Source organism: Anguilla rostrata, chromosome 11 (genome assembly GCF_018555375.3).
Source record: "Anguilla rostrata isolate EN2019 chromosome 11, ASM1855537v3, whole genome shotgun sequence".
Lineage (NCBI taxonomy): Eukaryota > Metazoa > Chordata > Actinopteri > Anguilliformes > Anguillidae > Anguilla > Anguilla rostrata.
The window spans coordinates 32,354,050-32,376,723 of NC_057943.1; the positions used below are offsets into that span (position 1 = coordinate 32,354,050).

Consider the following 22,674-nt stretch of genomic DNA (forward strand, 5'->3'; position numbering starts at 1 on the left):
GTAGCTTATTCCTCTGCCTAGTTGGCTTTGCAGAGGTTAGGTCTGAATAGTGTTCACTGTATGAACTAAACTGTGTCCTTGGCTAGAAATAGCTGTACAAAATAAGTATTGTATCTTATTGAACTTGTGTTTAGTAGTTGTCTATGACCATGAATGCACTTTTTGTACATCACTTTGGATAAAAGCGTCTGCCAAATAAATGTAATGGTGAAACCAAAATGTGTAAAAAATACCCTTTAATAAAAGTTGAGAATCTGTGTTTTGGGGTTGTAGCAGGTCTTTGTTGTTGTAGCTGGTTTTTGGGGTTGTAGCAGAACTTCGTTGTTGTAGCTGGTTTTTGGGGCTGTAGCAGGACTTTGTCGTTGTAGCTGGTTTTTGGGGTTGTAGCAGGTCTTTGTTGTTGTAGCTGGTTTTTGGGGTTGTAGCAGAACTTCGTTGTTGTAGCTGGTTTTTGGGGCTGTAGCAGGTCTTTGTGGTTGTAGCTGGTTTTTGGGGTTGTAGCAGGTCTTTGTTGTTGTAGCTGGTTTTTGGGGTTGTAGCAGAACTTCGTTGTTGTAGCTGGTCTTTGGGGCTGTAGCAGGACTTTGTTGTTGTAGCTGGTTTTTGGGGTTGTAGCAGGTCTTTGTTGTTGTAGCTGGTTTTCGGGGTTGTAGCAGGTCGTTGTTGTTGTAGCTGGTCTTTGGGGCTGTAGCAGGACTTTGTCGTTGTAACGGGTGTGGCTGCCGTTGGCTCTGCAGGCTGGTGGCGGAGTGGAGGCTGTCTCGCGGCGTGGGGGAGCAGACGCAGGCCTTCTTCGAGGGCTTCAACGAGGTCCTGCCCCAGCAGTACCTGCAGTACTTCGACGCAAAGGAACTGGAGGTGGGTGCAGTCTCAGACGGAAGATCCTCCAGTGTGTGGTGTGATCCCAGCAGTGCCCTCTGATTGGTTAATGAGCAGTGCAAGCCATGTGATTGGTTAATATATGGCTTGAGCCCTGTGATTGTTTAATATGAAGCTTGAGCCCTGTAATTGGCTAATGTGCGGTGTGAGCCCTGCGATTGGTTAAATTAAGGCATGAGCCCTGTGATTGGTTAATATACGGTATGAGCTGTGTGATTGGTTGGTTAAAGTATGGCGACGGCCTCCCTGCAGGTGATGCTGTGCGGGATGCAGGAGATCGACCTGGGGGACTGGCAGAGGAACACGATCTACCGCCACTACGCCCGCAGCAGCAAGCAGATCCTCTGGTTCTGGCAGGTCAGCCCCCACCGCCACTCACCGCCAATGTTGTGTTTTTGGGTTTCTGTTCAAATCTAACGAGGAATGGCGGAAAAGGCGCTCAAACAGCAGAGCGGAAATCTACAGGAGAACAGATGTTAGGTCTGAAAAAGGTGGCTTAACGCAGTTTAACAGGAGTGCAGAAGCACAGCAGAAGAGACGTGATTGGCTCAAAGCCTTAATCAGCCACTACACGTTTACGTTTTTTTTTTTTAGAGGAGCGATTGTGACTTTTCTTCATCTGTGTTTTTCCGGTTTCTGCACCTGTTCATTTGGGTGTCACCCCCCTCTTTCCCTCACCTCTTTCTGTAGGCAACACTCTTACCCTTTATGTAACTCCGCCTTGTGAATATTCATCAATAAGCCGGTATCAGACTCACTGCAGATTCAGAAGAGCTCATTAAATACCACATCCCATTATGGACGTTTGCACGTTATGAGGAATACATTATTGTGATTTATAGTCGATAGAAAAATTGAACGATGAAGGTTACTGCATTTCATCTGTTACACATTGCCGGAGGTTGTCATGGCAAACAGAAGATGAATATTCATGAGGAGCTTTCAGAAATAAACCCAAGAATTGCAATAAAAATGTAAATTGTGCCAGTACCTGGTGCAGCTCCCTAAAGGGTTGAATATTTGTTGACGTTCCCTTGCAGTTTGTTAAGGAGATGGACAATGAGAAGCGGATGCGACTGCTGCAGTTTGTCACGGGCACCTGCAGACTTCCTGTTGGGGGCTTCGCGGACCTGATGGGTGAGTGACGGAGGGGCCTGACCAATGGCGGAGCGGTATCAGGCAGTTTGCACAAGGCCACGCCCATCCACAGCGCTTTGTGGTGGGAGAGCGAGGCTTCAGGAACCCTATAATGTGTGATATTATGAGCTGTCAGTCATTGATTTATCTCTATAGGTGCACACAACGATTGGTTAAAACCAGCAAGTCACCGGTAGCATATCATAGCTTCGCCCTATTTTCGTTACCTGACCGTGCCCTCGCTAACAGTAAACACCTATCCTCTGCCATTTTGATATTATGTTAATATTTTTTTTAATACGGGTGGAAGTGTAGTATAATGGGTAAGGAACTGGTCTTGCTGTATAAATGGACACAATGTAAGTTTAGCAAGTCTCTCTGGATAAGAGCGTCTGCTAAATGCCGGTAATGTAATAATACCTGAACACATAAATATTTCACCAGCGAGTCTGGGAAAGGCTGTTAATATGCCTCACTCATTCGTGGTGTTGAAATTGATGTTGGCATAGCTGCTCTGTACTCTGCCAGTTCTGCTGTATTAAGGTAAGAATGAAGAGTCTGTTCTGCTTTCAGGGAGTAACGGGCCACAGAAGTTCTGCATCGAGAAGGTCGGTAAGGAGAACTGGCTGCCCAGGAGTCACACATGGTGAGCTCATCCTTAAATCCTGCTAAGACCCCACGCCCCGGGTCCTGCACGTTTCTACAGGTCACTGCTTAAATTCAGGAAGTGCTGAGTAAGCTCGAAAGTATATTTAAAGCAGATGCGTCGTGCAGGTGTGCTTCCGGGATTAATTGCAGTTGATGTCCCAGCATGCTCGTGGTTGTGTAACAAAATGCCGGTAGGTCCAGTTGCCCTTTATTTTGGCTTCCATTGCTAAAAGAAGAGACCTTGGTGAAGAAAGATGGCAGGAGCTTCAGTGATTTGGACCGCTAAACCTACTGATGTTTCTTGAGCAACTATTTTGCTGCCATGACTAGAAAAAGAGATCTCAGTGACTGTGATAGAGGGGTGGCTGGTGCACATTCAGCAGGAGCTTCAGTGACTGAGACTGCTGAACTTGCTGATGCTTCATGAGGGCCAGTGGCTAAGGTGATGGTGGTATGGAAGTCTGAGGGAAGACATAACCAACTAGGGGCCACTGAGGATGAAAGCGCATACTACTCGACTGTGATGCCACAGATGTGAAACAGGCGAGCAACTCTGAATCAGCTGAGTGCAAATGGCGATCTAGGGCGTGAGCTACAGTTTTAAACAAGAACAGCCTGCACGAGAACTTGGAGAGGGATTCTACGGTTGACGTTTCCTTTATTTGGGCAGTTACCTGTATTTTGCACATCAAGGACAGCTTTAACGTGTTATTCCATATTAGCATTTATTTTACATTGTAACCCGTGCCATTTTGTATTAGCGTTTATTTTACATCACACCTTCCGGACCCCAGAAAGGCTTAACGGCCCTCTCCCTGATCCACAGCTTCAATCGCCTGGACCTGCCCCCTTACAAGAGCTACGAGCAGCTGAAGGAGAAGCTGATGTTCGCCGTCGAGGAAACCGAAGGCTTCGGGCAGGAGTGATCCACCGCGCCCGGCAACAGCAGCAGACCCGAGAGACCCCGTCGCGTTTGAGGTTTCTTGCCAGCGGCGGTCTGACCTTTGACCTTTAGTATTTGCTTGGGACGCATTTTCCACGGGGCTTGTGTAGTCCGTCACTGGAGAGGGGAGGTTGTCTCCTCGGTACCCTGCCGCTCCCCCCCTGCCTCCCTACCCCCCTCAGCTATGCCCCCTGGGAAGGTGATGGGGGGGGGCCCACTTAGGGGGGTAAAAAATAAGCACTTTAACAAGAAACCTTTCCGCTTGTGAATGTGTTGAGTTTTGTTGGTTCGGACTCGAACTCAAAAAGCACATTCTCCTTTCCTCAGACAGTCCGTTTCCTCAAGCTCAGAACTGACCACAGAAACAGTGCTTTTATGCATTTTTCATACATTTTGGACAGCCCAGTTTGTGTGAATTCTGGAATCCCCGTATGAGTTTCCTCATTGGATGTCTGTATACTTCCCATAATGCCGGGTGTTTAGGCTTTCATCTGTTTGGGTGATGGGGAAATTTGAGGAGTGCCTGTGACACATTCAGGAAACCGATGCAACTTCATAAACAGCATTTAGGAATGGTTGGAAATCATGCTACACGGAGATGATGCTAAGTGAATTAGCTGAAGAGTGTAGAGAAAGCCAGCTATGAACCCAGACCTAAAAACACTCTGGAACCAGGCTAAGTGAATGTACTTACCTAACCTGCGGATGCACATTAAAGTCAACTTGTTTTTTTTAACACCACTAATCGTTAGCAGTCAAGAGACTGAATGGTGAATGGCTGGCCAATCAGATTCTGCTCCTGACAAATGTCATTTTTTATCAAGCAAAGGTGTTCAAATTCCATTCATCTCAGGTGATGTCACACGTTGACGGACGGTCAGCATCTGTCGTGGCTGGACAACGTCTCTGTAATCAGCCAATCTTAATGGCACAACCCTGGATAATAGAGCTGTTGATAAAGGCCTTTGAACCGGTCTACGTCTGGTCTGCGCCTAGGCTTCTAGCCTCGTGTCTGTATGCACCGTGGTTGTGGTGTGCGTCCCGTTCCTCGTTGATTAGCCAGCCCACAAAGGTAACGCAGCGTAAAAACCATGAAAGAGGCGTACGCCGCTGGATCTAATTTAATTTCTGTTGTCGTCTGAGGGAAAACTCCCAGCGGCCAGGACCCTAGTTTTATAGGACCTTCCTGACTGATTATTTTAGCCGTCTCCGCCTGTTTCCTGTGGAGGAAGGGGCGAGAGGGAGTGTGTAGCCTAGTGAATCAAGTTCTGGGGGGTTTTTTGTCTGTTTTTTTTTTTGAGGCAGCTGATGCCTGTCCTAGATAATGTGAGAGTGAACTTTTGTATTAAAACTGGAGGGCCGGCGGGCTGGGGGGGTGGGGGGAATAGTGGCTCTGGTGGGACACTGCACTAAACGGACGCCGCTGTCTTCCTGTGACGTCAGCTAAAAACGGGGCTCCGATCTTTCACAGCGGGGAGACAGGCCAGTCGAAGGCAAACAGAACTCTAGACAGACCCTTCAGAGTTTAAAGATAGTATGTTCATTTTTTCATTTATTATTTTCCCCAAATTTTGAGCTTTTTTGTAGTAGTACTGAAAATCCTCTGTACTTCCTGTATTGCCGACCATATAAGTGTAAATTTAAGTATGTTGAATGGCTATTCAATATACTTAAAACTGGATAAAATCATGAAAAACGATCTGGTCGCAGATGTATTTATTTTGAAACATTGAAGATTGACATCTTGACAAGCCTGGAGACATGACCCAGAAGGCTTGTCTGAAAAGCAGGAAAAAGGGTTACTTGCTGTAATGGGGGAGGTGGCGCATGGGGGAATATTCTGACCTCTGTTTTCAGTGACATTTCACTTTGGCATAAACATGTACTGTATTTATTAAAAGCAGCGCTGTTATTACCCCTGCTAAATTTAGCTCCTGGCCCAGCACAGCCCAATATTAATTCCCCTCTCTCACATTGGTGCTTTGGCGAATGTTTGGGAAATTTTGTCTAATAATTTAAACTCAGAACTAAGATTAAGGAATATTTCAACTACAAATACTGCCAATCTTTGAAGAAACCGCCGGTTTAGCGGTATTTGTAGTGTGCTATTAAGGGCTCTTTAGCGATATGAAAAGCTTTAAAGCACAGTTTGAGTAAACGCAGGCATAGCCACACATTTTCCCTGGGACTTTGATCAAACTCAGCACATGAAACTTCTCAGAGCAGTTAGCTTTGAACCTGCGTAAGCCTGTTTCCTCACTTTCTGCAAGCTGTCGCGACGGATATCAGAATCACGGGTGCTAACGGTGCAGCCGTGTGAGCATACGAGAGTTTTCTACGCCTAAAGGAAACTCATTTGCATACGGAGCGGTACCTTCGCGCTACAAGAGGTTTCGGTTTTACAAGGGCTAATTGCACGGAACCTTTGGTCGATAAAAGATCTGACACAGAGCGAAGAGCAGCAAGCTTTTACCGCGTTTAGACTGGTAGTTGCGTTACAACGACAGTTGTTTAGCTGCAATGCGTGCAGTTTTGTGAACCTTTTGCGGTACTACTGAATATGGATCAGACTGCGTCTGTGCACATAAAGACGTCTTTGTACAGGAGCCCTGTATATTATATTTCCTTTCAAATATTTTTTTTTTTTTTGGTACTACAATATCATGATTCAGACCTTGACAAAAAAAAGCCGTATCCTGTGATTCTCACACAAACCTGAAAATAGAACAGAAAAAAAAAACATCCACATGTACAATGCTGTGACATGTCATTATCAGCAGTAGGTGGCGCCATCGTCGTCCTACCACTGTTCAGAACGCAATGTTCTCTTACCGTCTCGTATGAATACAAAGAGCATTCTGTGTATACAGGATCTGAGAATTGTGTGTACATGGTAAACATGTCATTTAACGGACTTCACAGGCTTTCTCTGTCTGTTTCAGCGGTATAAGAAACCAGGGGAAGTGTCCTCTACATTTAATTTATGCTGCACTGAAATGTGCTAACTGTTTCCACATTTATTTTTTCAGCCTACATACCAAGCTACTCTGATCTAACCTCTTGTAAATGAACCGCTGTAAATTATGTTAATACATCCGTTTTAATCCTTCTGTAAAAAAAAAAACAAAAAAAAACAAATAAAAGGAAAACTGGGGCTAATGGTTGACATACCATTTAAGAAATGTACGTGTTGGGTTTTATTTGTAAAAGCAATTGTAAAAATGCTGAAACCTGGTTTAGGAATAATATATTTGATATTGACATTCTGTATTCTGTGATCCGTCTCTCTTTAACCTTATCTGCTTTCCCTGGTCTGAATGAGGTAAAAAAACAAACAAACAAAAAAACACAAGTAAGATGGGCTGTCTGCTTTAAGGTGTAGATTATTGCTCCAAACAAAGCCATAATTATTTGTCTTGTTGCCAGAGTGATTGTGGAGTGTTCACTTAAGCCAGATTCTTACAGTATTGTTATACACTCAGTGGCCACTGCATTAGGTATACCTCCTTGTTAGCGTAAATAGGCTGCTTCTCAAACAGCAAATCATGTGGCTGCAACTCAATATATAAAGCATGCAGACATGCAGAAAAAATATGTCTTCAAGTATGGCCCTGATTTGCCACTTGGGTCACTATACTACTTTTATGGGTACGTCGTGAATATTTATGCTTGGCCCCTTAATTGCTGCTTGCAGCTATATTTAGTTTTTCTCCTCATGGTTCATCATTGAGCTCATTGAAAGTCAGGCGTATTGACGTAAAGACAAACCAACCGAGTGACCTCACAACCGGGCTTGTCCCAAGATGGCTGCACCCTCGTGCTAGTACCTGCTAAAAAGCTAACTTTAGTTCTAATTTTTCAAGCAAACATGCATCAGTGTCAAGTTTGAATGTAGGGCCGTATCTTATCTAAGGTAAAAAGCAAATGGACCAGAGTCACACTACAGAGCTTTTCCCATCCGCTTTCAACGCAAAAGTATTAGGACCAGTGACCGTTATTGTTGTTTTGGCACACTACTCCACCACACTGGGTTTGAATTAAAACAAGTGCAGGCTGCGCTGAACCAGGATCTACATTAAACTTTCTCTGAGATTCAAACTTGCAACATCCAGCTGGTCTCTGCCTGACAGTTACTGCAGTGGAGTCCCCAGTGGCTTCAGTGCTGTCAACAAAGACAGCTGTGACCACTGCAACGCAGCGCTGCAATTGAAGAAGAGGGGCTTCACGCGAAAGGTACAGTTCACACTCCAAAGTTCCTTTGAGTTTACGGATGATTAAATGGGACCTCTACAGCACAAACATTGCTGGGGTGGCAAAAAGGCACAATGGTTAAGGAACTATACTTCGAGGTCACAGGTTTGATTCCCATGTATGCCACTGCTATTGTTCCCTTGAGCTACAAGGTACATAGCCTGAATTGGTTGGTTGCATATCCAGGTGTATATCTATGGGAGCAGCTACTAAATGTAATGTACAGGGCTTTCCGTGTCAGTCGGGGATAGAAATGTGAAATGTTGGAGGCAGGTGACCATTTCCTTGTTCCTACCTGAGAGTAATGATTAGCCTGTACTTTGCTAACTTGGGTGCTTGCCCCTCAATGTTTGATTTCCACATAACCTCTTAGATGAGTATATAACCTGCAAAATTTGACTTTATAGGAAACTGTAAGCTGTTGCCCAAAAAAAGTCAATTTGTCTCACACACACACACCCACCTTTTCTTTTCCCATTCATACTGGTGTATGAAGCTCTCAATTCTTGAAAATTAAAAAATAATATATCAAGACTTCCAGGAAATTTGCTGTGACCCTGGTTAATCTCCAGTTAACCTCTGGTTAAACATCTGACTGAATACTTGGGATTTGAAGAAACTTGCTACTTTCAGCTGAGCTAAGAAAATAAGGATGAAAAACCACTGATGAAACAAACCTTGGTCAATGTGTTTATTGCAAACATTTGAAATGCATGCTGTTAATTTAGTTATATTGTACTATACAACATCATCAGGACACAATTACATTTTAATGGCAGTTAAATCTGGAATGTTCTTGACAAAGGTTTTATATCAGTGGTGCACCATTGATGTAAACAGAAAAAAAATGCAATTTCTACAGAGGGGGGTGGGGCAATTTCATAAATATTTTCTCAGAATAATCTCATTGCTGTCAACAGAAGTTGTCAAGTTGTAACGTTTTAATATAAAACATTTGGGCATTTGCGTACCGTATGATCCCATTGGCCAAAAATGCTTCTGATACCAGAAACTCACGGGAAACTAGATCCATTGTGGTCCAAGAAGCCAAATTTAAGTCTGTTTTAACTTGGAGCAGAGGAATTAACACCTTGTGTTACTGTTCTGCCCGTGTGACTTGCCAACACACGCCTTCAAGCCCAGCTAATGCTTAGAGCAGCAAATCCGGTCCCCACAGAAGAGTACGTCAGTAGGTTAAATGACGTATAATGGGTCTTCCCCACAAGACCTCAAATGACTGCAAGTACAGGAAGTGACATCACATAGCTGGATCAGATTTTGCTTTCAAACCAGCTTCTTCTCACTAATTGGTTAATTAACCAAATGATTTGCCGATCTTACGTTTTAGCCACATTTATTAATAACCTTATGAATGACTGATGAAACCTGTTTTGCAGCCCTATACAAAAGATTTTGCGGAAGGCATATTCTACGAGTGGACCAGTGTTGGTGTGCACAGGTAATCAGCCAGCTGGACGAGGGTGACTGGTGGAAACTAAAACCAGGAGCGGGTAACTGCCCTCCAGGAACAGGATTTCCCCAGCCTTGGTGTAGCAGTTGCAGCCGGTCCAGGATTCACTGGGGCAGAAGCGGTCCGATGCCAGTGTACCTACCCGTTCGAGGTAAGACTCAGACGGGGCCAAACCGCTAAGCATTAGGAGGACCCGGATCCGCCTCTGCGTTCAGTCAACGGTCTCTATGTACACCGGTACGGTCAGCAGCTGTCCACTCTCACCCGGGTCCTCCGAGCCCTCTGGGTCTTCCTCATCACGCTCCTCATCCTCCCCCTGCACGTCCCCCTTCTCCTCCCCGACGACCGACAGCGATACCTGTGGGTCCCCCCTACATTCTTCTTCTTCTTCCTCCTCTTCCTCCTCCTCCTCATCCTCCTCCTCCTCCTCCTCTCCCTGCACCTCCTCCATCTCGGTCGCCCGGCTCTCCTCCCCCTCCTGGTCCTGGACGGGCGGAGCCCCGCCCGCTGGCCCGCGCCGGCCCTGCTCCGGCCCCCTCCTCCGCCCGGGCCTCCTGTCGGGCGCGGTGGCGTCCCCGCCCCTGGCCTGCGGGCACTTGTGGTCCCTGTAGTACTTCTGGCGGGTGAAGCCCTTGTTGCAGGTGGGGCAGCGGAAGCGGTAGTTGTCGGTGTGCGAGCGCTGGTGCTCCAGCATGTGGGCGCGGCGGCTGAAAGCCTTCTGGCAGAACTGGCACTTGTACGGCTTGATCCCTGGCAAGACAAGCGCAAGGTCACGTTCGGTAAGTAGGGTTTCTGCATGAAGGTTAATGCATGAAATAAGCCTCGTCTTTATTGCTCTTTACATACATAACCCCACCCTAACCCTGTCCCACACAAGGAACCCCCCTTCCACAGGAGAGTCTGAAGCCATCAAATCCAACCCCAAACCTCAATGCAGTGCTGGATAAGCCATTTATTTAGTGCAGCTAGTGTAGCTCCCTGCCGTTACCCTTTGCTTTGCTTAAAAATTCTGCAAAAAAAAGAATCAAAACGAGTCCAGTAGAAGGGGGGCTGCAGGCAATCTTAAATGTTTTCCATAATTTTTCTTCATTAACTTTCTGTGGTGAAATATACAAAACCATGAGATGTTGCTGAAACATACTGATGGGTTGTTTCCCCTGGAGGCATCTCACAGCACCCACTTTGAAAACCGCTGCTCTAGACCAATCAGAATCCCACTGGTCATGCATGTACATTCATTTACATGACTGCATTCTACTGGTCGAGCGATTCCTTTGCGCACAGCTCCGTTTCTGATTGGTCTAGAGCCCTGCTTAGTAAATGTTTCTGTAGCTTGGAGACTGCGCTTTGGATAGTTCTCCGTCAAACAATTACAAAAATATTGCTTAAAATGTAACCGGCGCACAATGATTTTACATAAAATTCTAACTATGCTATCTACGCTTGTACTTGGCCTAAAGGCTAAATGTGGTACCGTGTGAAAGGTTTTCTGTGCTTGTCTCCAAGACCTACGAGCAAGAAGCTGAGCATCCAAAAATAGTTAATCATCAGTGATAACGACTCCAGAGGTCAACTCATGAGGATGCCTCCCTGTTTTCCATTACTGCACATTGCAAACTTGCGGCCAAGTTTCTACTTTCATGAAAGAAGTGGAAGCACAGAATGATGATCAGATTAACAAACAAGTAATTAATAATTGGCGATTACGTTCGTTACTTACCAGAATGGGACAATATGTGGGCTTTGAGCTTATCTGGTCTGTTGAACTCTTTCGTGCATCCGACGTGTGTCCTGCAGAGGGAAGCCAGTTCGTTTTTGTGAGAGAAACACATACCCAGGGCAAGATTCTGGTCAAGCAGCCAGAAATCAGCACTGTAAGACTGGATGGCACATCCCAACCGCTTCTAATACACCAGGACTTCATGGCAAAATACTTCGTCTTATTTCAGATAAAATAAATGAATAAAAAAATCAAGAAAAAGATTAATTAGTTGTTATTATTGTCATTGTTATTTGTGTTTTAATATTTATTTTCATTAAACTGAATTAAAGATTAACCAAATACCTTCATCACCTTTTAATGGATTTGTTGCTCATTGCAGAAGGGCACACTCGCATATAAAGCACTGCAGAGCTATAAACAGGATATTCACCCCGGTACCCTGGTCATATTCCCACAGAGAGCAGGCGCTCGCGGTGTGGCTTCGGACACTGACCTGAAGGGGCACTTGTACTTCTTAAAGGGCTCGTGGATCAGCATGTGCCTCTTCACCTTGTCCTTGCGGTTGAAGGTGGCCTCGCACACGGAGCATTTGTAGGGCTTCTCGCCTGCGGTCAAAAAAAGCGGTCAAACGCTACGGAACCGGCTTCGGTCAACACGTCAAACCACTGTCACGGCTCGCCGTCGTCGCTGCAGGTCCCGTGGCAGCTTCCGAAAGAGCAAGGGATGTTAGCCCCAGTGCTCTGGTCAAATTCCCACAGAAAGCACTTCTGCATCATGCTACCTAAACACAGTAACAGTGCAGCTCCGGAGCCTTTCTGGTACAAGTTAAGACACTCAGTAACAGTGTAGCTCTGGAGCCTTTCTGGTACAAGTTAAGACACTCAGTAACAGTGTAGCTCTGGAGCCTTTCTGGTACAAGTTAAGACACTCAGTAACAGTGTAGCTCTGGAGCCTTTCTGGTACAAGTTAAGACACTCAGTAACAGTGTAGCTCTGGAGCCTTTCTGGCACAAGTTAAGACTGAGTAACAGTGCAGCTCTGGAGCCTTTCTGGCACAAGTTAAGACACTCAGTAACAGTGCAGCTCTGGAGCCTTTCTGGCACAAGTCAAGATTCAGTAACAGTGTAGCTCTGGAGCCTTTCTGGTACAAGTTAAGACTGAGTAACAGTGTAGCTCTGGAGCCTTTCTGGTACAAGTTAAGACTGAGTAACAGTGTAGCTCTGGAGCCTTTCTGGTACAAGTTAAGACTGAGTAACAGTGTAGCTCTGGAGCCTTTCTGGTACAAGTTAAGACACTCAGTAACAGTGTAGCTCTGGAGCCTTTCTGGTACAAGACAAGACACTCAGTAACAGTGTAGCTCTGGAAATTACAGGAGAGCAATGTAACAGCTTTTTTGTTAGCGCACAGAAAGCTGACTTGTTACATTTTCCCTTAATTATTAACACTGTGGTGACTGCTGGTGTGTTGAACATGGCAGTCCGCAGCGTTTTATGATGCAATCCTAAGGTAGGAACGTTTTCTACTGGTTATCAAAGGAGCCCATTCTAAAACAAAAATGGGTGGAATGTGTTTATAAGTAAGTTGTGGCCCTCTCACCCGAATGTATGCGAGTGTGCAGCTTGAGGTAATGCTCCGTCTTGAAGAACTTCTTGCAGATCTGGCACTTAAACTTCCCGCCGATGCCGTGGGTAGGGAGGTGCCGTCTGAAGTACCGTTCGCAGGGGAAGACCTGGGGGGGGGGGGGCGGGGTTAGGGTTAGGGTTAGGTTTGGAGGCGGGAGTGGGCAGACAGTCGGTCAGATCTGTGTGCAAGCCTGAGCTCGTTCCTGCTCTGTGGTTGGCGAGGCCTACCTTCTGGCAGTGCGGACAGGGGAAGTTGTGTGAGGCGGTCTGGAGGTGTTGCTCCAGGGCTTCCTGTGTGGAGTACCGGCTCTGGCATTTAATACACCTGCGTGAGACACATCGTCTATCAGTTCAACACCGTAACACACCTGTGTGAGAGACAACATAAAATGAGGGGATAAACAGGAAGGGTGGCAAGTGAGGTCTTTGTTTGGGTGTTAGGGTTAAATTTTGGGTTGTCGTAATTACTTGTGGAAGGTGAGACCCTTGTGTGGGACAGGGTTAGTGTTAGGTTTGGTATTAAATTTTGGGGGGGTGGTACTCACATGTGGAAGGTAGGCTCCTTGTATGGGACAGGGTAAAGGTTAGGGGTTAGATTGGGGTGTCAGACTGGCCTGTGGAAGGTGCACTCCTTGTGTGGGGCCAAGGTTAGTTTTATGGAGTTAGATTTTCGGGGTGTCAGACCCTCCTGTGGAAGGTAGGCTCCTTGAGTGGGACAGGGTTAGGGGGGCCAGATTTGGGAGTGTGGGACTGACCTGTGAAAGGTGGGCTCCTTGCGTGGGCTCTGCTGGGGGCAGAAGCTGTGGGAGTACTGGTGCACCCCCAGCTCAAACAGGGAGGGGAACACCTTGCTGCACAGGTGGCAGCGGTAGGTCAGCTGCTCCTGGTGCGTGCGGATGTGCTCCAGGAACAGGTCCAGCTTCTGGAAGGTGAGCGAGCAGCTCTTCAGCACACACTTATACACCTGAGAGAGGAGAGAGGAACTTCAGTACACACGTATACACCTGAGAGAGGAGAGAAGAACTTCAGCACACACTTATACACTTGAGAGAGGAGAGGGACTTCAGCACACACTTATACACCTGAGAGAGAAGAGACAGGAACTTCAGTACACAGGTGAGAACATGCCTACTGTAAGCCCCGCCCCCTCCCATGCGCACCTGCTCGTCCTTGTGCTGCGTCATGTGAGATTTGAGCTGGAAGTAGGTGCTGAACTTCCCGGCACAGAACTGGCACTGGTAGGAGCTGTCAATCAGGATGATCTGCTTGCTCTTCGCTTTCCCAGGTTGCTTTGCGTCTCCGTGCCCCTCCCCCTCGGTGTGCGGATCCCCCTCCCTCTCCGCCAGCTCCCCTGAAATGACCAGCAGGAAAACGGACCAATAAGAGAAGAGTTAATTCATGAGAACAATACTTTTATGAAAAGAGTACATGTTCAATTTTGGCCCCAAGTACTTTACAGTAAAATAAATACACAATAGAACATAAAAGGGAAATACAAAAACGGATGTGGCAGTATTAAATTTAAATACAACAAGAATACAAATGAGAATTAAGTAAAAAATGTATTTAAAAATTCTTTTTAAACATGAAAACAAGATAAGAACCATCACTAAAGCAGTATGAAAACAGCCACTATCATCCTTGACTGCAGTCTCAGAATCAACCCTGTAAACTCCAATCCAAACAGTATCAATTTTAAGTAGAACATGATTTCAAAATATCTTCTCTTCCTCGGTCTGAAACTATGTTGTTTCCAAAAATTTTTTCTTTATAAATTTGAGGGCCTGGGAGACCCTGCGGAGTGTGGGAGCGGGGGATGAGGGGGGATGAGGGAGGGATGGGTCACCTGGGTCGTCCTCCTCCTCGCTGGGCTGCTCGGCGTCGTCCTCGGCGCACAGCGGCACCACTTTGACGGTGATGGGCAGGCGGGACACGGTCCTGACGGTGCCCGAGGGCCACACCTTGTGCGTCTGCATGTGCTTCTTCACGTTGGACTTCTGCGCGAAGGCTCGGCCGCACACGATGCACTGGAACGGCTTCTCCCCCGTGTGGCTGCGGGAAAAAGACTGCTCTCAGGTCATGTGACTACGCCTGAGGGCTCTCAGGTCATGTGACTGCGCCAAAGGCTCTCAGGTCATGTGACTATGACGGGCGGTCTCGGGTCATGTGAGAATGCCGAGGCTCTCAGGTCATGTGGCTACACTGAGGCACTCAGGTCATGTGACTACACTGCACCAAGGGCTCTCAGGTCATGTGACTACGTTGAGAGCTCTCAGGTCATGCGACTATGCCGAGGGCTCTCAGGTCATGTGACTACGGCAACGCATCAGGACTTCACTGTGAAGCTCAGACTCGAAGCTCCTCCACTGAAGCTCTGAACCTGAAGCCTGTGGAGTGACCTCAAGCTGTGACAAACACTGAGAGCTCAGCTAAAAGCTTTATCGCTGCAGTAAATAAGATCTTTCTGCGAGAATCCCCGGCTGGGTCGGCCTGTTACCTGCGGATGTGCTGCTGGAGGTCAAAGTTCTTGGTGAAGGTTTTTTCGCAAAAATTGCACTTCAGCTTTTGGGCTTTCCCTTTTACTTGTCCCACTAGATAAGAACAGGAAAAGTTGGGATTTCAAACCCGCATTGGATTTAAATGCAAACCTAAGGGATAATACACTAGAAACACAACAGCACCAGAAGCTCTCTAGAAACTTGTAAAATACAAAATACTTGTAAATATTCTTCACCGCACACAAAAACCTTTGAGGCAAATTGCACTAAAAAAAATGCACTAAAACTAAACTGTGCATTTTTAAAAGCTCCATAAATTGAGCTATACCTAATTTTTAACAAACAGTTTCTACATTTTGTTTTTTAAAGCAGATTAAGATCATTGAGTTTTAAGGAGTAAAGGAAAACTATATGCCAAAGGGTCTACATGATCATGAATGATTTAAATGAAGACAAATAATTCTTTCCAGAAAAAAATGCCACCAGCCACGCTGACTTCAGTAGGAAAAAAAAAAGAAGAGAAGATGACCGTGAGATGCGTGTCCGAGCTCTCGGACCGTACCCTCCTGTCCGTTTGCGCCGTCGTTTTTGGCGCGCCTCGGGGGGGCTGTTTTGTGGAAGTCGCCGAGCTCGCCCAGGTTGGCCGTGATGCCGCACGTCTTGGTCTTGGAGCCCTGCTTTCCCGGGCTGTAGACCGGCGGGGTGGTGAAGGGCGGACTGTCCACGCACTGACTCGGGATCTAAGACCGAGGGTAGACCACAAGGGGGTCAACATCTCACTGAAAATGTGCGCGATCGCCCCTTACTAAACGTGCCATTTTTCGATCTTTTTTCTTTTTAACGATCCTTAAATGTAATAATTTTTAATACAGTGACCTAATATACACTGTATTGTATATTTCCCCACAGATTTAATTTTAAGATGGAGACACAGAAAGTCTAAAGTCAATTTATTTATCTATCTATATCAATTGTCTCCCAAGCAACGACAATGCAAGTCCTGAGCATTTCTGATTTATTGTGGTCTTAAAACGGCTTTGCTTGTGGAACCCTACCTGTACCTGCTGGAATGGCTGCAAACCCAGTGTCTGAACCTCTGTACTTCCACCCCCTGCCATAGGGGGCAGTGTGCTGTAGACCTGGACCACAGAGTTGCTGTTACTGGACTGCACCTGAGAGGAAAGCGGCTGCGTCTGGCTGGGGGTAAGCGGGTGGGAAGGGTGCTGATGGTGCTGCAGGTAAGACGACCCCGTGTGCATGCTCAGATTGCTCTGAAAAAAAAAATGTGTGGACCATAATATGGCGTTAATGCATTAATACCACCCAAATGTCACCATTGCAGTCTGGCTCTACTGCCGCCCACCTTGATTCTGACTTGTTATGAATATTCATGAAAGGGGTGTGGCTGAGACTTAAATATCCATAGCCACCATAGCAACAACACCTATAATCAGGGCTATTATAATACAGCTGAAAAAAGACTGTGGTAATTCCAGCCTGGAACTAAGCAACTACATTTGCTTACACAGAACCAGTACGTGGATACTTTGCAGTCAATCTTTACCCCAATTTAATAACACTGTATACAGAAGTACAGAAGGACGGACAGAACATGGGCTGTCTGGTTCAGAATAGACCGAAAAGGAGCAGACCGTAGACGAGGACGTTGTGGCTCCCCCCTCGGTTACGCTCACCTGAATGGGGGGCTGCATTGCGGCCATGGGCTGGTCCATGGAGGTGAACGCCGAGATGGCGGACATCAGGACGTCGTCGCTCACCAGAACGTTCCCCTGCACCAGGGTGTGGGTGAGCGGGGACTGAGGCACTGTGATGTAGGTGGACACCTGCTACGGGCAAGGGAACGAGTCATGAGAACCCCCCCAGCTATACCAGCACAATGCACAATGCCACACTCAGAACCCCCCCAACAGCAGCACATCCGCAGTAACTTCAGCTCCTTCGTCCTTTAAATCTCCTTCCTGCCTTTCGGAACAGGCTAGGTACCAGCAACCACGAGTCTAAATGGAGGCTAAGCACCCACACTCCCTAGAACCCACTCAGTAAAGCTCATAGCCCCTAGAACCCACTCGCTAGAGTCCAAAGCCCCTAGAACCCACTCGCTAGAGTCCAAAGCCCCTAGAACCCACTCGCTAGAGCCCACAGCCACTAGAACCCACTCGCTAGAGCCCACAGCCACTAGAACCCACTCGCTGGACCCCACGCTCACCTACTCACAGCAGATGCATATCTGAGACTGAAAATCACTGGGTTACCAATACATTGTGCGCATATACAGTACTGTGCAAAAGTCTTTAGCCACCTGAGAAAATGCTTAATTTGGGCAGTAAGCATCCATTTGCTCAAAAAACACAATATAATGTCAGAATAGTGACACATATACAGTTACAAATAAACATGAATACAATAATTATTCACAAGAATTAATTGTGTTCTCCAAAACAGTTACTAATATCTTCAGAGACAGCTAGAAGAACACAGGTTTGGTTCCCAAACCCATCCACCAGGCATCCCTGCCATTCCATGTATGTTCAATTCCACCACCAGCACAGCTGGTTCAATGTAAGGTAGTGATTTTCTGAACCAGGTGTGCTGCTGGTGGAATTTAACAAATACATGTAATAGCTGGGGTGCCTTGAGGAGCAGTTTGAAAATGGCTAAGCCAACACAGTTTGACAGACATAAAATTGTAATTTTACTGAACAAGGCAATTCTTAATGAGTTATAGCGCACCAAACCAGATTTTCAAGACGTGGTGCTCAAGCTGTCAAAGAAATTTTAAGAAAGTGGGAAGGCTGAAGACAGAAAATGCAGAGTAAGACCCAAAAGGCTTTCTGCATCTGACGAGCATTACTTTTAAAGGTCACTTCCTTGAGGGACAGAAGGAAATACAGGAAGTGCTTGCTCAGCATCTGGCAGAGTCATCTTGCATGAAGCGCAACGCAAAGAGGGGTTGAAAGGGGCGGCCACACAGGGCCTCCTGCCAAGAGGGTTTTTTTTTTTGCCTTAATCACATTTATAAACGTTCACACTGGAAGTCATATTTATTATTAAGAGTCATATATGCCTGGAAAATCTAGCCTACTGGAGGACTATTTGACAGGGCAGAAAACTTCCCTTAAACTGATTATTAGTCTTGATCCGTTCTCAGTCTTTTTCCTTGATTAACAATGTTAACTGTGTTGGATAAATGGCATTAGGGTTGGCGTAAATTCCATTTTGATTCAGGAAATAAATTGGAAGTCAATTCACGAAATAAAAAATTCCCATATCGTTGTATGAGGATTTTTCAATATATGAAATTGAATTTGAATTATTTTAAAGACTTGAAAAGTAACCGACAACCGACCCCGATAGGCTTTGTCGCTCAGATCGTGCCCTCTGAGGGGGCAGGGACAGCAGGTCACCACACGGTGGCGCTGGCCGCCCAGGCTTACCTGTCGGTTGGCGGGGGTCTGTGGCACGGAGCTTATGGAGGGCACGGGGGTGTAGGCGTTGCTGGAGGCCAGGGAAACGGTGGCGAGGGAGGGCCCGTTAGACTGGCACTGCTCCCTCTTGTGGGTCATGAAGGCGGGCAGGGAGTTAAACTGCTTCTTGCACTTTCCGCACAGGAACACGTCCTCGTCATCTGCGGGAGTCCGTCAAGGCGGCTGTCAATGTCCCAATTCACAAACTGCGTACGAACGTGCTCATGCATGCCCCCTGCTGCCGACTCGGGAGAGTGACGACAGCTTGCGGTGATGTCGACGCCGCTGCTTTTTCATGTGGCAGGCACAAGCCGCGCACATGCAGAGCAGGGGCGGAGGAGACCCAATCATACTCGCGTGCAAAGAGTGGGCCATGGGCACTCAGATGGTATAGCCAAGGTCACCCCAGCAACCACAGCTATCCCTGCTCACTGAATCCCTCCAATATGTCTTGGGCGACGCAAAGCCTGTTGTGCATCGTCCCTGCGGAGCTGCTGACCACAGTCAGCACAGGCATGGGCTGGATGAGTCTGTGGCGCTCAGTCATGCACCGCGAGTGACGCTTTTACCGCGTAAACTCCCAGCAGCCCCTTCGAATAGTGAAAAACTCTCTTCTTCCTGTTTACCACCATTAACTATTCAGTTTACCAACAACCTATCACATCTCTCAAGATCGTCACCACCATATGATCTTTTTTAAAGAAAAACTGAATCTAGTCTCTCTCTTCCACTCCTCAGAGTTATACGTAATATATATCCCCCCCAGCTTTTGACCTGCATAGTTCCTAATTAACTTTTACGGTCACCAAAGATATAGGTTTCAATTTTTACTTTGGGGGAGACACATTGCTGGACCACTTAAGTCTCACATAGTCAAATGTCAAGTCTCACAAGTATACAAGCTAGTCTAGCGATTAATTCATATGAAAATATTGGGGATGACAGGTCTCCCTGTCCCCAACGACTGCTACTACCACTACTACTACTACTACTACTAATAATAATAATAACGATAATAGTATGATATTGTTCTTGCTACTATTACAATTTTATTATTATTATTATTATTATTATTATTATTATGTCATGTGAGCAGACCCACCCATAGGTTGTATAGTGGCGTTTCCTGCCCCATTCTGGTTGCTGGGATCCGGGACTCCTCCCTGTCCGTCCAGCAGTGACTGTACAGCCAGAACTGTCTGATTGTCCATCCCTGGAAGGAACCACGATAAATAACGGGGTGATAGTTTATACTACATGGAAAATGCTGGTCCACCTCTTTCATGCAATGTAAAGGTAGCTTGCAGGATATCTATGATTCAATTGCATGGTGTAATGGGTTGTTGCCTAGCTAGCTCGCAAAATTTACTACCAATAATTTTAGTGTTTCTGAAATAGCAACCATCCTTACGGTTACATGTCAAACAAAAATGGTTATAAAACACTTGGAGTCTCCGTGGCTACAAACTTCTGTTAAAACATATACAGCCTTATTTGAAATATGCATGTTACTTAATACCACAAAACTGAAAACAATGCTTCCGATGCCAGGCAGCTAGGTAGCTTACAAAGTTAGTGAATCAACACCGCATACACACGAATAAGAATGTAGGCTGATCGGTCCATAGATGCACAGTTTAGTTGCTAAGCAGGCTGTCCAGTACTTATAAGCGAAGAGATGCAGCTCGCATGCTAGCAACTTCTGTGCAAGGCGAAGAAATACATATGATCGATATATTCGCTAATAGTTACAGAGAAACAGTGGCGAAATTATTTTCAATTTGTCTTTTAGAAACCAGGGGAGAAATACAGGAAGCAATCGGAATGATTTGTGCAGCGAGCAGTTCGCAAACCCTTGGGGATGGTGCACCCGATCGGCTGCAGCTTTTCCAACAACATGCCTGTCTCCTTCCTGCCATTTTTCCCGGTGCAGTTCCAGCGGCTGTTGTTCCAGTAGAACCTACCCCCTCTTCTCTTTCTGAAGAGGCAAGGCACCAGCAGCCCTTAATAAACCATTAAAATGGAACCAAAGCACCAACACTCTCTAGAACTCAATCGCAGCTGATACACTGTCGAGTTTTTCTGAAGAAAACGCCCTTCTTCTCCTTGTCATTGCACTGACAGTGCAAAACTGTACTTTATCCACTTTTTACATAAACATGCCAAATCTGTGCGCTTTCAGTCGCCCTGGAAACGCTTGCATTAAATAGAAGGGGACGGGAGGCCAGCAAGAATGCAACCACACCACCGGAAAACAAGTGAAAATACGAGAAAAAATGTTTTTAAATTACCTTCAAGCGCTTCAAATATTGCCTGCGCCATCTTGTAGTTCTCTATAGATTTAGCATGCTGGGAAATTCATAAAAGTAATTTGTATCTTTGAACAGTAGGGGGCGTACAAAGACAGCTCGATAAAGGTTCGTACCCTCTGCACTGTGTAAGATTAGAACTTATCTACAGTAGTTCTGTGCTCGCACTTTACCGTATTCATCCGAGCGGTCTGCACACTAAAATGTTATTAAATGTTATGCATTATCTTATTAGTCATGGTACTTGTTAATTTATTTTTGGAAAGGTGTGTTTTACTATTTACAGACTACTTGCCATTTTCGAACTTTCTAAAAAATAAAAAAACTCAAAATCTAAAGACTGTTATTTAAAATCTCTCTGCATTGTGTAACTTGTGTGTTAGGCTGAGTTTGAACTTGAAATTATGTAACATTTATTCTACATGCTTTCAATGTAAGTATCTGTAAGATTAATGAGACACTATCAATCCTGGGCCTCAAAATAGTCTGTATTGCATTGTATTTTTTTAAAAAAAACATAAATACCTATTAGCAGTAACAGTACAGTTCAGTTTTTTCAAGTTATTGCTCACCACTGAGGCAAAATGAAGTAACTAAGAATTTAACTAAAATGGAGACACTACTGGCAAGCACAAAGACACCTGATTCTACTTAAAGTCTTTGTTGAAGACCATGATTTGTTAATTCATTGAATCATGAATTTCATTTTTTTATTTAACTTTTTTTTGTGCAAGTAATATGCTATATAGCTGCTCTCATGTTTAATGCTTTTAAGGAAACCTATCATGCCCCTGCACAACATGTCCACAGTAGTAAGTAATGGAACGAGTGTCACTTGTAAACATTGTTGTCAATAATCATCTGTACTTAATTACTGGCAAATAATGTATTGCTGAAGTGCTGCAAATAGCATAATGGTTTGAGAAGGGACTGAAGTACTGGTCTGAAGTACAATGCGAGAAAACAAAGGGCGACCAACTGGTGGTCCTAATTATAAGTACATACATCAGACATGATGTTTATTGTGTCTCAAACATGATCTTATGGTGAACAAAAAATACATGTGTATCAGAAAACAATTTTGTTGTCAATTTCATTAAATAAAACACCCTAACTGGACCTTCTTGTTTAGACCGCTAGGACTTCATAGTGGCTGCAGTGCATGGTCAAGACATGGTCCTGCCTCTCGCCCAATGTGTGCTGGGATAGGCCCCAGTACCCCCTGAGACCCTGACCAGGATAAGCTTTCTTACAGCAAGCATATTTCAGATTTAACAAAGGAGCTCTTATTTTACTTTTCATACCAAGAAAAAACTTGTTGAAGCTCTGTGTTAAATTATGGTGTTATCATGTAGATTTTTTTTATTAAGCCTTTTGAAGGCAGGTAAAAGTTTCACTCAGATTTTTCTTTTTTTAATCTCTTTTACAAGAGAACCCTTGCCTAGGGAGCAGCACAAAACACATCAAAGTCGCTTACAAATACAACATAGAAAACATGACACTGATTAAAATAATATCAATAATACAATCAAAATCCATAAAATCAGTTGAATGCAGTGCAGTCAGAAGCATTTAACAATAGAATTATCTTCTAAAACTGATGCGAATTTACCAAAAGAGAAAATATCAAAACGTTTTAAAAGCATGCAGCCTCCCCTGTCTTGGAGAGCTGGGTCAAATACATATTTGATTCAGGCTCAAATACCAAA

At 45.4% G+C, this 22,674-nt stretch overlaps 2 protein-coding genes across 6 annotated transcripts in view; one reads left to right on the forward strand and one right to left on the reverse strand.

Annotated features, from left to right (window-relative positions):
- Nucleotides 1-6,789, forward strand: part of itchb (itchy E3 ubiquitin protein ligase b) — a 36,540-nt gene extending 29,751 nt beyond the window's left edge. The window contains exons 20-24 of the mRNA XM_064299425.1: nucleotides 738-858; nucleotides 1,132-1,236; nucleotides 1,920-2,016; nucleotides 2,590-2,662; nucleotides 3,491-6,789. Coding sequence (XP_064155495.1) covers nucleotides 738-858; nucleotides 1,132-1,236; nucleotides 1,920-2,016; nucleotides 2,590-2,662; nucleotides 3,491-3,590 — 496 coding nt within the window. The 3' untranslated portion in view covers nucleotides 3,591-6,789. The remainder of the gene's footprint in view (nucleotides 1-737; nucleotides 859-1,131; nucleotides 1,237-1,919; nucleotides 2,017-2,589; nucleotides 2,663-3,490) is intronic.
- A 1,746-nt stretch (nucleotides 6,790-8,535) lies between these two features.
- Nucleotides 8,536-21,087, reverse strand: znf341 (zinc finger protein 341). Of its 5 annotated transcripts, XM_064299426.1 has the most exons (16): nucleotides 20,948-21,008; nucleotides 20,510-20,634; nucleotides 19,759-19,869; nucleotides 18,627-18,817; nucleotides 16,866-17,018; nucleotides 16,227-16,442; nucleotides 15,734-15,911; nucleotides 15,171-15,264; nucleotides 14,520-14,725; nucleotides 13,834-14,024; nucleotides 13,429-13,637; nucleotides 12,902-12,998; nucleotides 12,648-12,780; nucleotides 11,546-11,657; nucleotides 11,050-11,120; nucleotides 8,536-10,079 (listed from the first exon to the last, which is right to left on the reverse strand). In XM_064299426.1, the coding sequence occupies exons 2-16, from the start codon at nucleotides 20,553-20,555 to the stop codon at nucleotides 9,541-9,543; spliced, it is 2,547 nt and encodes an 848-aa protein (XP_064155496.1). In that variant the 5' UTR covers nucleotides 20,556-20,634; nucleotides 20,948-21,008; the 3' UTR covers nucleotides 8,536-9,540. The 5 variants fall into 5 exon arrangements, with proteins under 5 accessions (XP_064155496.1, XP_064155500.1, XP_064155499.1 ...); XM_064299430.1 differs by lacking the exon at nucleotides 20,510-20,634 and having other exon boundaries at nucleotides 16,866-17,015; nucleotides 20,948-21,087; XM_064299429.1 differs by lacking the exon at nucleotides 20,510-20,634 and having other exon boundaries at nucleotides 20,948-21,087.
- Between the last annotated feature and the right edge of the window lie 1,587 nt (nucleotides 21,088-22,674).